The following is a 13,738-nucleotide window of genomic DNA, read 5'->3' as shown; positions in this document are numbered from 1 at the left end:
TTAAGAACAAGTTGCTCTTCTGGAGGACCTGGGTTCAATTCCCAGCATCCTCATCATAGCTCACAACCATCTATTCCATAGGATGCAACGCCTTCTTCTTACCTCTGTAGGTACCAAGTATAAAGTGATACATATATAAACACGAAGGCAAAACACAAATAAAATGAATAAATCTAATTAAAAAAATTTAAATTATAACATATAATTCAAAACAAAGATTACCTGACATATATACCATTTACACTATTACCAGTTTCTTGTGTATCATTGGAGATAAATTTTTTTGAGACAGGGTTTCTCTGTGTTGTCCTGACTGTCCTGAAATTTGTTCTGTAGCCAGGCTGGCCTAAGCTCCTGACTGCTGGGATTAAGGGCAGGAGCCATCACCACCTGACCTTTTGTTATTTTCTTTTTTAAAAAAAATATTTATTTCCTATTACAGATGGTCGTGAGACACTATGTGGGTGCTGGGAATTGAACTCAGGATATCTGGAATAGCAGTCAGTGCTCTTAACCACTGAGCCATCTCTCCAGCCATTGTTATTTTCTTAAGATTTAAAACTATTTAAATTTTGTCACATGTATACATGTATGTGTTTTTACACATGTGTGAAAATACTTTATAGCACTCATGTAGAGGTCAGTGGACAGCTTTTAGCTTTTTCCTCCCACTATGGGGTCACCAGGCACGCCAGGTCACCAGGGATTCATAGCAAGCACTTTTGCCAGCTGAGCCATCTCACTGGCTCTAGAGAAAATTTTTGCTTATAAATATATCACATGGGGTTGGGGATTTAGCTCAGCGGTAGAGCGCTTGCCTAATGAGCGCAAGGCCCTGGGTTCGGTTCCCAGCTCCGAAAAAAAAAAAAAAAAAAAAGGAAAAAAATATATCACATAAGGGGTTGGGGATTTAGCTCAGTGGTAGAGCGCTTGCCTAGGAAGCGCAAGGCCCTGAGTTCGGTCCCCAGCTCCGGGAAAAAAAAATCACATAAATATTATTATATTTAACACAAGTAATAGCCAACTAGGCTGCTTGATATCTTGTTTAAGTTTTAGAAAATGTGTGTGTGTGTGTCTGTATGTGTGTGTGCATGCGTGTGCTTTCCAATAGGCAATGTACAATACTAAGGGTTGCACAGGTCAGCTGAGGAGACGCTTCTGGGACCGAGAGTCCCCTCACCATGGTCCTAGAGTGCGCCCCCCCCACCATGGTCCTGGAGCGCGCCCCCCCTCACCATGGTCCTGGAGTGCTTCCACTTGGTCAGCTTATTGAGCAGCCTCAGGAGGTTGATGCAGGAAAAGAGGTTCCTCCAGCAGAACTGGCTGTTGTCTCCGGCTTCCTGAAATAAGGGCACCATCATCATCTCAGCACACACAAGGCTTCCATGCCCTATGACACTGCATGTCTGTTGGTCAGGCCAGGGGGATATCCAGTAGGAAACGCACCTCTTTACTCCTGCCCTTTACACACTAAGTCTGAGGACATAATATCCTTCATCTGAAAAGCTAGGTTGAGCATGGGCTCAGTAATAGAGTACTTGCCGAGCTCTGTGCCTGAATCCCAACCAAACAAGACAAACAAATAAAAAATAAACAGAAAACAAAACAGACACTCAAATGACAAACCTGCAAGACTTTTTTGGGGGGTTGGGGAGTGAGGCAGGGTTTCTCTGTGGAGCCCTGGCTGTCCTGGAACTTGCTCTGTAGACCAGACTGACCTTGAACTCAGATCCACCTGCCTCTGCCTCCTGAGAACTAGGATTGAAGGGATGCACCACCACTGTCGGGCCCTATAAGATGTTCTGTGGACATCACTTAGAAAGAGATGCTAAGCTTACCGGGAGGCTGTAAACTGTGTGGGTGGAGCTGGCTCTACCCCATGGGATTCAGGGATCAAACTCAGGTTGTCAGGTTTGTTGGTGGCAAGTGCTTCTTTTGGAGAGGCCATTGCCCTGGCCCATGGAATCACCTTGATTAGGCTGACATGGGAAGACCCTGGCTTGGGCCCTGGGATGCATTAAAAGGAAAGGGAAAGCCAGCTAAGCTTAACCATTCCTATTCCTCCCTTTTGTGACAGAATGACTAGTCAGTGTCCACTGCCAAGGCTTCCTTCCCTACTGCGCTAGAACTGAGCCAAAATAAACCCTCCCTTCTGTAAGTTGCTTTTGTTAGGGTTTTCATCACAGCAAAAGGAAAAGTAATAGGAAAGGAAAAACCCAGTCACTTTTATTATATGTTTCTGCTTTATTAATTATTATTATTATTATTATTATTATTATTATTAGTGTATGAAGGTCAGAACACAGCACTATGGAGTCAGCTCTCTTCCATTTTTATGTGGATTCCAGATATCAAACTCAGGTGGTCAAGCTTGTGCAGCAAGAGGCACAGTTCCCAGCCCCTCTTTATGTTTCTTTAAAAAAAAAATCTATTTTTTAGGTGTCTGAATATATGCCCACATGTGTCCCAGTAACTGCAGAGACCAGAAGACGGTGTTGGAACCCCCAATGGTAAACTTACAGGCTGTTGGAAGTTTCCAGATGTGAATGCTGGGAACTACACTCAGGATCTGGAAAAACAGCAAGTGCTCTGACCACTGAGCATCCCTCCACCCCTCTTGCATGAAAGCTTGTGAGTACCGGGCAGTGGTGGCTCACACCTTTAATCCAGAGAGAGGCAGAGGCAGGTGGATCTCTGGAGTTTGAGGCCAACCTGGTATACAGAGCAAGTTCTAGGACAGCCAGGTTTCTCTGTGATACCCTCTTTCAAACAAAACAAAACACAACAAGCTTCTGAGTATCTAACCAGAGATAACAGATCATATCAGATAAAAATAGGTATCTACTCAGAGTCATTTTTTTCAAGAACAAAAATATAGCCTCTTAATATTAAATATGTGATCTGTGTGCTCCTGTGTATATACACATATTATCACAATACATATTATAATACATATGCATACATTATATACAATATATAACATGCCTGTATACTAGCACTTAAGAAGCAGAGGCAGAGGCAGGAGAGTTTCAGGCCAGCCTGAGCTGCATAGGGAATTTTATGACAGCAAGGCTCTGTCTCAAGAAAAGAATCAGGACTGTCAAGATGGGTCAGCAGGTAAGGGTGTTTGCCCCTAATCAATGATGACCAAGTTTGATCTCTGGAATCTACTTAATGGAAGGAGAGAACCAACTCCTGCAAGTTGTCACCACACACACACACACACACACACACACACACACACACACACACACACACGAGAGAGGGGGAGAGAGAGAGAGAGAGATAAGGAGGGAGACAGAGACAGACAGACAGAGACAGAGACAGACAGACAGAGCTGGGACACATTTCAGTAGTACAGGGCTTGCCTATAATGCACAAAGCACTTGGTGAGAGCTCTAGCACTGAAAAAAATCGACAAAAATTTTGCTTATGTTTTACTCTCACAATTAAATTACTACTGTAGAGTGCCTAGAGTCTAAAGCTTCAGTTTGTCCTACCTTTTAGAGTATCGTCAAGGCAATGCCCAGGCCCTAGTCTCAAAACTAAACAAACAAACAAAAAAAAAAACCTGCTCATAGCCCAGTTAAAACTGAGTAAAAACATAGGCTATGCCAACTGTCTAGGTAATTCAGATGACTAGGGGAGGAACAGAACTTGTCTTTGACTTTTGGCTGAGGAAACAGCTTGGCGTGTCTGAGCACTAAATGGGACTCAGGGTTCTTGTGAAACTTGCTCATCCACAGAAGCAAAAACTAAGACCCGGAGAGGGAGAGCTTATACAGAAGACTGCACATAAAGGAGAGCCCAAACATGGCCCAACCATGAGGAGCGCTTAACTTCCTTTGAATCTGGAGTCTTTTCACTGTTCCTTTTCTAGTTGTGTTCTAGAATGCTAAACACTGGAAGTGATTGCCAAGAGACATTTCTTTGATTTTCCTCTTTCTGAAAGTCTTGAAGACTGTAGGGCAAAGAAGCCCCTTCTATGCCTACTTTAATTCTTCAAATCAGCAGAAGGTAAATGTCTACAGAAAAAGAAAAATAAGAAAAATAGTAAGGTTCTTCTTTTTTAAAAAATATAATTTATATGTATGTGTGTGACCTGAGTTTGTATGTGCACCAAATGCATGCAGTACCCAGTACAAAGAGGCATCAGACCCCTTGGAGCTGGAGTTACGGCAGTTGTGAGGCATCATGTTGGGTTCTAGAAATTGCACCCATCCTGTGCAAGAGCAGCCAATGCTTTAACTGTTGGGCCGTCTTTTCAGCCCTGGGGTTTATTTACTGCTTCAAAGGAGAACATCAGACTGGTTTGATAATCAAATGGAGCCTTTAAAGAAGGACTGCTAAAGAAGGGTGTGAGATCTAATACCCTTGGAACCCTGCCACAGACACCTAAGTCCAGCAGCATGACTCTTGCTTTCGCACTAGGAAGCCAATGCTGTTATTATTGGTGCTCGGTAATCCACCTGGAGAGCGATAGCCTGAGGAGTCTAAACACTCACCCTTTTACTAGCCGACAGGAAAACTGCTCGAGATCTGTGTTCAACCCTAGTTCTGCTGTTACTTTGTGCTTTAGGTTTCCACACCATGTCTACCCTGCACTTACTAAAATAATTTTTGGTAGGTCTTCATACTTAATGACTGCAAATTAAAAACTTTTTTTTGTTGTGTGTGTAAACCAGTCTTTGTTTTTTTACTATGGCTCTTTTATAACTGAAAATGAAGACACACTTCACATTTTCCTTTCCCGCATCAATACAGGATAACTCCCTTACTGTGTGGGTTTCTGACAAGTTGCTGCTGAATAAGGGGCCTACATATAAATATAAAGGAGAAATGGCTCTCAGGTGGAGTGAGTGGTAAAGAAGAAGCTTTCAAGATCACCCATCTAGGGCATCTTAGCAAACTACATGTGCCTCAGGGTTTGAGAAAATCACCTCGGACATTGACATCTGAAGGACATGCTATAGAAATAGTGACCAAGAGGAAAAATGACAAAATGATGTAAAAGTTTGTTTATTTATGGGCCTTTCTCTGTGTAAATATTTCATGGAAAATGAACATAAACATTATGTTCACACTATATTCATGCTAAGGAAACACTGACACTAAAGAAACTATTGTTTTGAACAGTGATGTTGAATATCACAACAAAAACTTGATTTATCTTGTTTATTAATACAGGGTCTCACAATGCAGCCTGGGGCTGGTGTGGAGTTCATTATGTAGTCCATGCAGGCCTCAGAGATAGAGCAATTCTCCTGCCCTGCCTACTGAATGCTGGTGTTATAGATGTGTACCACCATGCCTGATCAAAACAAAACACACCACCAACAAAAACAAAAACAAAACCAAAACCAAAATCTTAAAACTGTTTTTTATACGTATTTATTTATTTGAGTGAGAAAAGAGAGACTGTGCGCTTGCGTGTATGCATGTGTGTGTGTGTGTTTGTTTGTGTGTGTGTGTGTGTGTGTGTGTGTGTGTGTGTGTGAGAGAGAGAGAGAGAGAGAGAGAGAGAGAGAGAGAGAGAGAACAACTTGAGGCAGTAGCTCTCACTTCTACCATGTGGGTGGCATTGACCTGAGGCTGCCAGGCCTGAGAGCAAATGCCCTTATTGCTGAGCTATCTCGCTGGCCCCCAACAACCTTTCTCTAAAGGGCCATAACTGGTTAAACAGTGTCTGAAAGGAATGCTACACACCTTGATATTTGAGTGCAATGATTACATCCTGAAAAGAAAACCCAAATAATAGAAATATTCTGGAGCATCTAGAAGTACTTGGATTAGGAAGTTGTAAAAACTTTGAAAAGGATTAATGAGAGGACTTGGTATATAAATTCAAGTAAACTAAACACATTTTATGTCCCTTTTCAATAAAAATCAAGCCCAATTTGAACACTTTTCTAATGCTTTTTTTACCTTTTAAACATTAACTTTCAAATGCCATCCCCTAGATCTAAAAGGAAATTGCAAACATTTCTTTGCAAATGGCTGGTCATGCACATTCTGAAGCACTGCTAACTTCCCATGGCCTTAGAAGGCTTTGGCTATTCCTTTACTACTCCACCTATGTCCCCAGCATGGAAAGGTGACACTGGGCCACGATAATTTCTGGCTGTGGTGCTCCAGGACTTCATAAACACAACCATCACTTTATTCCTTCATCTTTAATCTATAGGTGGGCAACTCGAACACCCATACTGTTCAAAATAGGCCGTGCTGTTAAATATTGTCAACTTCACAGGGTTTGAATCACCTTGGAGACAAATCTCTGGGCATGCCTGTCCGTGAGAGACTGTCAAGAATAGGTACTGAAGTGGGAGGTCCCATTTTTAATGTGGGTGGTACTGTTCCACAGTCTTAGACTAAATAAACAGAAGTAGACTAACCAGTGCTCCTCACTCTCTGCCTCCTGAAATATACGCGGCTGTCTCAAGTCCTGCTGTCCTGACTTTCCTGCTGTGACTATGAGACAAAATAAACCCACCCAGCAATGAGACTATATATATATATATATATATATATATATATATATATATATATACACACACACACACACACACATATATATATGTATATCATATATATATTCTTTTGAGTGTTCTGTTATCTCTGGGTTAGTTTTGCAGCACTGACAATGGGCTTCCGAGGAACTCCCCATTTTATGTGATAAGAGGAAAGGGCAGTCAGCACTTGGGAGTGGAGAAAGGATTTTGAGTTTGAGGGCAGCTGGCAACATAGCAAATTCTAGGTGAGCTTTGCCCACACAAGTAAGGCTGATTTCAGTAACAAACAAGGAACAAAGGGAAGGCAGAGGAGACCTATAGGATTTCTCTTTGAAATTAACAGGTCTACAGAAAAACATGGACTGCAACTTTGCTGTCATTTAACTATACTCTAAGGCAGTAATTTCTATATATTTTCATCAAACATATACAGTATAAAGTAATTTTATGAATACTTGCAAATACATGCATATTTGCTAATAAATGATAAGTGTGCTATTTTAGTAATATATTATAATACACACAGTGTAAAAATGATTAAAAACATCCAATATCTGCCCAAACATCAATGGTAGTGTATATGCTTAGCACCTACTTGGGTTTGTATCCAATATCACTGAACAATAAATTGTTTAATAAAATCCTAATGTGGACATGCAAATTAACTACATTTAAGTAGAACATACATTTAAGTAGAATACATGCAATAGACTTATATACGACTGTAAAGTTTGTTGATAGTATTTCTATATAAATGATTATATACATTCTAGTTGCAGTAAAATATAAACAATATTCTATATAGTTATGGGGATATTTTTATTTTATTACTCATACTTTTCTGGTTTTTTTTCCTCCCATAAGTATACCACTAATTTTGTAATTAGAAAAAAAACTAGAAGTTACTCAATGTAAATAGCATATGCCCAAGGCAGTATATTTCTTGTGCTTGCAGTTTGGTGATCCTAAAAAGAGATAAATCTTACTAGTCCTTTTCTGGTTAGAGAAGTTGTTAGTTTAGGTAAATAAATTACTATAGCGAGAACCTACATGGAATAAACCGCATGGAGCTAGAAAAAACAGGTGTGTGGTTACTGAACAAAACCACCAGATGCCACTATTGTTTCACCGAAAAGACTAAAAATTCACTGACTTTTAATTAACGATACATGCTTTTGCCCTTTCTTGATACTAATAAAGTCTTAACAGAAGGCATTACCACATAAACAATTATGTGCTCACATCTCAAAAGGTCAGTCGGAAGTGATGTGGAAGTGAAATTTTCATTAATTCCTATGTAGGAGCTAATGGGGTTGGAATGGAGACAAGGTACACATTGTTACTGAGGAAAAATTCAGGGGCTGGCAAAATGGCTCAGAAGGTTAAGGCACTTGCTGCCAAGCCTGATGACCTGAGTTTGATTCCTGGAACCCCTGTGGTAGAAGGAAAGAATCAACTCCTGAAAGTTGTCCTCTGACTTCTGCACTTGTGCTGTAGCACCCAGGTACTCAACAGAAATAAATAAATAAATAAATAAATAAATAAATAAATAAATAAAGAAAGAAAGAGAGAAAGAAAGAAAGTAAGTAAGTAAGTAAGTAAGTTAACGTGATAAAACTTTTAAAAAGTTTAAAAAGTAATAGATTTAGGCCACAAAAGCTGAATTTATAACTTGAAATACTCTACTAGTAGTACAACTTTCGTGTGTTTTGTTTTTGAGACAGGGTTCCTTTGTGTAGCCCTGGCTGCCCTAGAACTCACTCTATAAGCTGGGCTGGCCTCAAACTCAGAGCACCACCTGCCACTGCCTCCTGAGTACTGGAATTAAAGATGTGTGCCACTATGCCAGGCCATTAGTAGAATTTTAATGCTACTAGGCATCACTGTTTATGGGTTAAAATATATTATTCCTTCCAAATTTTAATCTCAGAGACATGCTTTCCTACTTTAAGATTTATTTTATGTGTACAGGTGTTTGTCTGCATATGTATTTTGTGCACCATGTGCACACAATGCTATCAGAGGACAGAAGGCATCAGAGCTTCAGAAACTAGAATCACAGATGGCTGTAAGCTGCCATGTGGGTGCTCGGAATTGAAGCTGGGTCCTCTGGACCAGCAGACAGTGCACTGAGCCATCTCTCCAGCCCCATCTTTGCTATTTCCAACTATAAAGTCTTAGCAGTTAACTTCTTCATCTATAAAACAGTACTATTGGGCAAGATGTGGTGGTACATGTCTTTAATCCTAGTGCTAGGAAGATACAGGCAGGCAGGTCTCTGTAAGTTCAAGGCCAAGCTGGTCTCCATAGCAAGTGCTTGGACATCCAGGGCTACATAGACAGACCCTGTCTCAAACAAAGGAAAACAAAATAGTAATATTAACTTTATAGAGTTGTTTTACAGAGTCAATACACATGTTAATGATAAAGGTTAGGTAAGTTTTTACATCTCTGAAGGAGAAAAACCTTACAGCTTCCTTGGCTGCTCAGGAGACAGAAGGTGCCAGCCATGATTTTTCAGGACATGGATCTTTTGACTCACATCTAACTAGGGGTCTGTCACCTATGAAAAGTGGATTGTGACAAATCAGTTCATCCACTGAGCACTTGCTTCTCATCTTTGAAATATAAGGAAGTGAGTCAAATGGTTCTTAACTTGCCCCGCCCCCCAAATCCAACTCTGTAGACTTATTTTTTTTTTTTTTTTTTTTTTTTTTTTTTTTTAATTCTTTTTTTCGGAGCTGGGGACCGAACCCAGGGCCTTGCTCTTGCTAGGCAAGTGCTCTACCGCTGAGCTAAATGCCCAACCCCTGTCTCTGTAGACTTATAAAACCTTCACCACAAGAGGAATTTTTTTATTTTTGCATAATGTACTTTCCTGACCCAGCACTTTGTAGGTATTAAAGCTGGGGGACAAAGGGCTGTAGCACCAATGGGTGAGTTACATCAGTTACATTATTGAGGTCTTCAAAGTACAGATGTAGTGTTGGGCTTCAGAGATATAAAAATAGATGCGAATACTATGTCTCTCATCAAAGACTTTATACTTGAATTGAGAAGGCTAGAGAAGGTATTACAGGCAACAGGATGAAAGCAGTATTCTGAAGAGCTGTGCCAATATAGAATAAAATAGGTGCCTTATCTTAAACATGATTTGTCAGACAGTTTCAGAAAATTCAGAGTATTTCAGAGGAACTTTTCTGATTTGCCTAGACCTGCTTCAGGATGAAGGTCTTGGGCAAGGAATTTTCTAAGATACATACTCCTGGGCTTGGTGACTAACATGAAAATGAGAAGCAAATTGCCTGCAGCACAACACAAAGAAGATGGATTGTGTGTGTGTGTGTGTGTGTGTGTGTGTGTGTGTGTGTGTGTGTGTGAGAGAGAGAGAGAGAGAGAGAGAGAGAGAGACATCAGAAGAGATTCTCTAATTAGCATAGCTATTGTGTCTCAGTCTTAGTATCTTTCTAAATTCCCTCTCCTCCTCAGTGTTTCCCACTGACTCTCCTCTTCTCTGTAAGATGCCAGGCTCAGCTTTTCCAATTCCTTCAGTAGCTTTAAACCCTTGCTGCCTCTGTGCTCCTGCCAATATGCCTTCATTGATCTGAGACTCCCAAACCATGGCATCATGGGGCCAGAGAAGACATGAAAAAGCAAATGCCAGCCTCTGCCATCAGCCAATTTCAAAGGCCACAAATGCCCATCTGCTTACCAGACTCTCGGTAGTAAGCTCTGGCAAATCCTGGATGGTACAGCACGGGTAATCCAGCACTGAAATGCTGCGAGAGGCAGAGATAAAGACAAGCTTTAGGTAAATGACAGCAGCTGGAAGTGCCTGCTTCTGAAAAGGGCAGGAATTATTCCTCTTCTGCAGACTTATGTGTTTCTCAAATTGCTTCATGACCTTCGCTGAAATTGAGGGCACTAGTGCTGGGCAACTCCACCTCCAGTCTCATTGCAGATACAGGGGACTGTGGAGTTCTTTTAGGCTGGTCCTATCTGGTAGATGCAAAAAAAAGTTAAAGCAGAAAGACAGACTCATTCCTTCCTAGCTTTCTTAGGTTCTTTAGGGAATATGTAAACTTATGCTCATTTGCTTCTGCATTTAAGCGTCTGTGTGAATATAAAAGTATTCCCAGAGATGCTGCCCAGACACACTCCATTAAATAATCTGTGGTTATGAGGGTGAAAAGAAGATCTCTTGGCTTTTCTCTTGATCCTTCTGAAAGCCAGGAACTCTGGGGCTAAGTTCCAATGCCACCCTAGAGGAAGCTTGAAGCACAGAGCTGCTTCTTATAACATTGCTAATCAAACAGTAGCTCAAGAACGCTATATAATAATGTTTGTCGCAAACAGTGGGAATTGCAAGAAAGCTTCAAGCCCTGCAGTGAGCCCATGGAATCAGGCCTGGGTCAGGACAGGAAATAAGGCACCACACAGTCATAGGAACATAGTCACTCAATACGTGGCTGGTTTTGTTTCCTTTCCCCTTTATGAGTACAATGCAGAATTTGGGCTACCTAATTTCTAATTTTCCTTCCATTTCTAACATCCAATGAAATTTCAACACTGTGGTGGTTTGAATAGATTTGTCTGGCTGCAGGTTGTCGGCATGCATCCCACATGAGATAATGGACTAAACCTCTGAAACTGTAGGCCTGCCCCAAGTAAATGCTTTCCTTAATAAGAATTGTCATGGTCATAGTGTCTCTTCACAGCAATGAAACCCCAACTAAGACAGACATTTTCCTCAATCACTCCCAAACTACTTTTTTGATACAGGGACTGTCACTAAACATGGTGCTCAATAATTTGGTTATGTTAGATGGCCAGTGAGCACCAAGATTCTGTCTGTTTTGACCGATCTAGTGCTGGGAATATAGTTGTATACTGTCACATCCAACTTTTTATATGAGTTATAGGGATCAGAACTCAATTCCTCATGTTTGTGTGGCCCTTTACTGATTGATCTACCTTTTTTTCTATCAAGAATAATAATCTTATTAGTCTTGAGCAAATCAATTCACTTTTTTCTAAAGTTATCTACCAGTTTATCTGCTAAGTGGCAAGATGAGAACAAAACTTGTACTACATCTTAGCATTGCCAATGTTAAGTGGAATTATTAATGCAAAAATATCGTATTTTGGGCCAGCAAGATAGCTCAGCTCCTAATGCCAATACAGACAACCTTGAGTTTCATCCCCAGACACATACGGTGAAGAAGAGAGCCTATTTCTGCAAGTTTTCCTTTGACCTCCACACCTACGCCTTGGTGTGTGTGTACCAATACACAGGCCTGAAAATGAAAATTCAAAAAATGACAAATTTAAACTCCAAATGAATCTAGCCAAGTAAAGGTCTATTGTTTACCTTTGATTACAGATCTTGAACCTCTCTGGGGGTCCTGTGATTAGGATTCCACATGCTCATCATCAGGAATTTTGTAAAATACTTTTTGTTTACAAAGCAATGTAACAGTCCAGATACTGAAACTTATAATTTCTACTCAGATCTGAGCTGTTCAGACAATGAGCTGTTATACATCACAAAACCTCCTAGATCCTTCCATCACAGAACATTTCATCTTGTAGCTTCATCTAATATTTTTCAAGTTTTGAAATTATTAATATACAAAATCTACACAGAGGAAAATTCATACATTCCAGTCAGTTAATACTTCAAGAAGGCAGAATCTGACAGGAAAAGCTGTAAGAAGGGGGGACTAGTGACGCAGGAAGAAATCAAAGGTGCAGAGAGGCAGGGATTTTCTCAGTTATCCAAAGCAGTCCCTCGCCATCTGTCCAGAGCCCATACCTGTTTTTGGCAGTGATATAGGACAGGATGTTTTGATTGAAGAACTTCAGGATCAAGGGGATGCAGTTGGCAAACACTAAATGCTGTGCCACATATTCAAACTGAATTAAAAGAGCAAAGCAGAGAGGCTTGCTTATTTGGGGGAAGATATGAAGCATGTATTTAAAAAAAAGACAGGCAAGTACAAATATAACGTCCACTCACAAGAGTATCTTCTGTCACAAGAGTATCAGTTTGTCAGTCTCTGAAATGGGGATACCCATATTTAGCCTGCCTATCTTACCTGCAGACTCTTTTATGACCTGCAGTGGGTGCTACAAGCTTTTGATCAGAACCACATAGTAAACACACTAGGAAGGAAAAACACTCCAAATACATAGCAGGAATTGCTGTGACTCTGCTCCTAAGCCCAGTGGGAGAGAAAGTCTCCCTGAGGGAGCTGGTGTCCATACCAAATCTCTGGGTCACAGCTTCAACTGTGATTGATATACAGGGACAGGTGCAGCTAACTCTTGGCAACTGCTGGCATCAGTCAGACTGGAGACAGTGCAAAGTACCCACTGGAATGGAGGTTTCAGTAGTCTGTCCAGTCTATGGCCTTATTTCTGATACTTAGAATACCAATGTATTGATGAATGAATGATCAAGAGCCTTTTCAGCCAGCAAACACTGCACCAAGAAATCCAGGATGTCTTCGATGAGATAAATACCAGTACTTGGTGTTCCAGTTGGCTCTCTTAAATCCATATGGGGTTTATGTCCAGGAAGACCTACTAGGGTAACTGGCATAAAAGCTAAGGTATAGAGTTAGTCACCCTGCATTTTGTTTATGATACACTGAGGGGCACCAGAAACAAAGGACGCCTCCAACTCTGAGCCTAAGCATGCTGGGACAATACAGAAACAAGGCAGAACTGGCAGCGGACTCTAGAGCTGTATCTCTGTGTCATCAGCAAGGAGCCACGCAGAGCAGAAGGGGAACCGCTTTCTGTTCCTGAATGTGTGGCTGGAGGTGGGGAGTCAGCTTATGTCATAACTATTTCACTCTTCTGCTTGATATTTTCTTCCCGGAAGCCACCCAAAAGTATATTCTAAGTTCTGGTCAAAGGAGCCAGTTCATATCGACTACCAAAAGTGGGAAGTTTTAAAAATCTGAGCTCTGCCCAGGCTTTGTCCGGACTTACCCACACTGACATACACTGTGGCCAAGCCATACAGGCTCTCTGTCAGTCTGGCTATAAATCTATCTACTGCCCACCAAGAGAAACCCTGAGAAACGTCCTAGTGGAAAGGGAGCCACCAGTCTGCTGCTTCTGATCCTGACGCTGCTCAGCAAACACTCGACAAAGCCACAGTCACGGCCTGTGTGGGCCTTCCCTTCCCTGTACACCATTCACTCTTTTGTCAGCTT

At 41.1% G+C, this 13,738-nt stretch overlaps 1 protein-coding gene across 5 annotated transcripts in view; it reads right to left on the bottom strand.

Moving 5' to 3' along the window:
* The window catches only part of Strip2 (striatin interacting protein 2), a 42,268-nt gene that overhangs the window by 4,059 nt on the left and 24,471 nt on the right, over window positions 1-13,738 (bottom strand). For all 5 annotated transcript variants that reach the window (XM_063286497.1, XM_063286498.1, XM_063286499.1 and 2 more), the window contains exons 17-19: window positions 12,328-12,428; window positions 10,225-10,291; window positions 1,236-1,340 (exon numbers count right to left, since the gene is read on the bottom strand). In XM_063286497.1, coding sequence (XP_063142567.1) covers window positions 1,236-1,340; window positions 10,225-10,291; window positions 12,328-12,428 — 273 coding nt within the window. The remainder of the gene's footprint in view (window positions 1-1,235; window positions 1,341-10,224; window positions 10,292-12,327; window positions 12,429-13,738) is intronic.

The sequence above is a fragment of the Rattus norvegicus genome, chromosome 4, assembly GCF_036323735.1.
Source record: "Rattus norvegicus strain BN/NHsdMcwi chromosome 4, GRCr8, whole genome shotgun sequence".
NCBI classification, from domain to species: Eukaryota; Metazoa; Chordata; class Mammalia; order Rodentia; family Muridae; genus Rattus; species Rattus norvegicus.
Note: the sequence above shows the minus strand (reverse complement) of the source record. Positions and strands in the feature narration are given on the sequence as shown.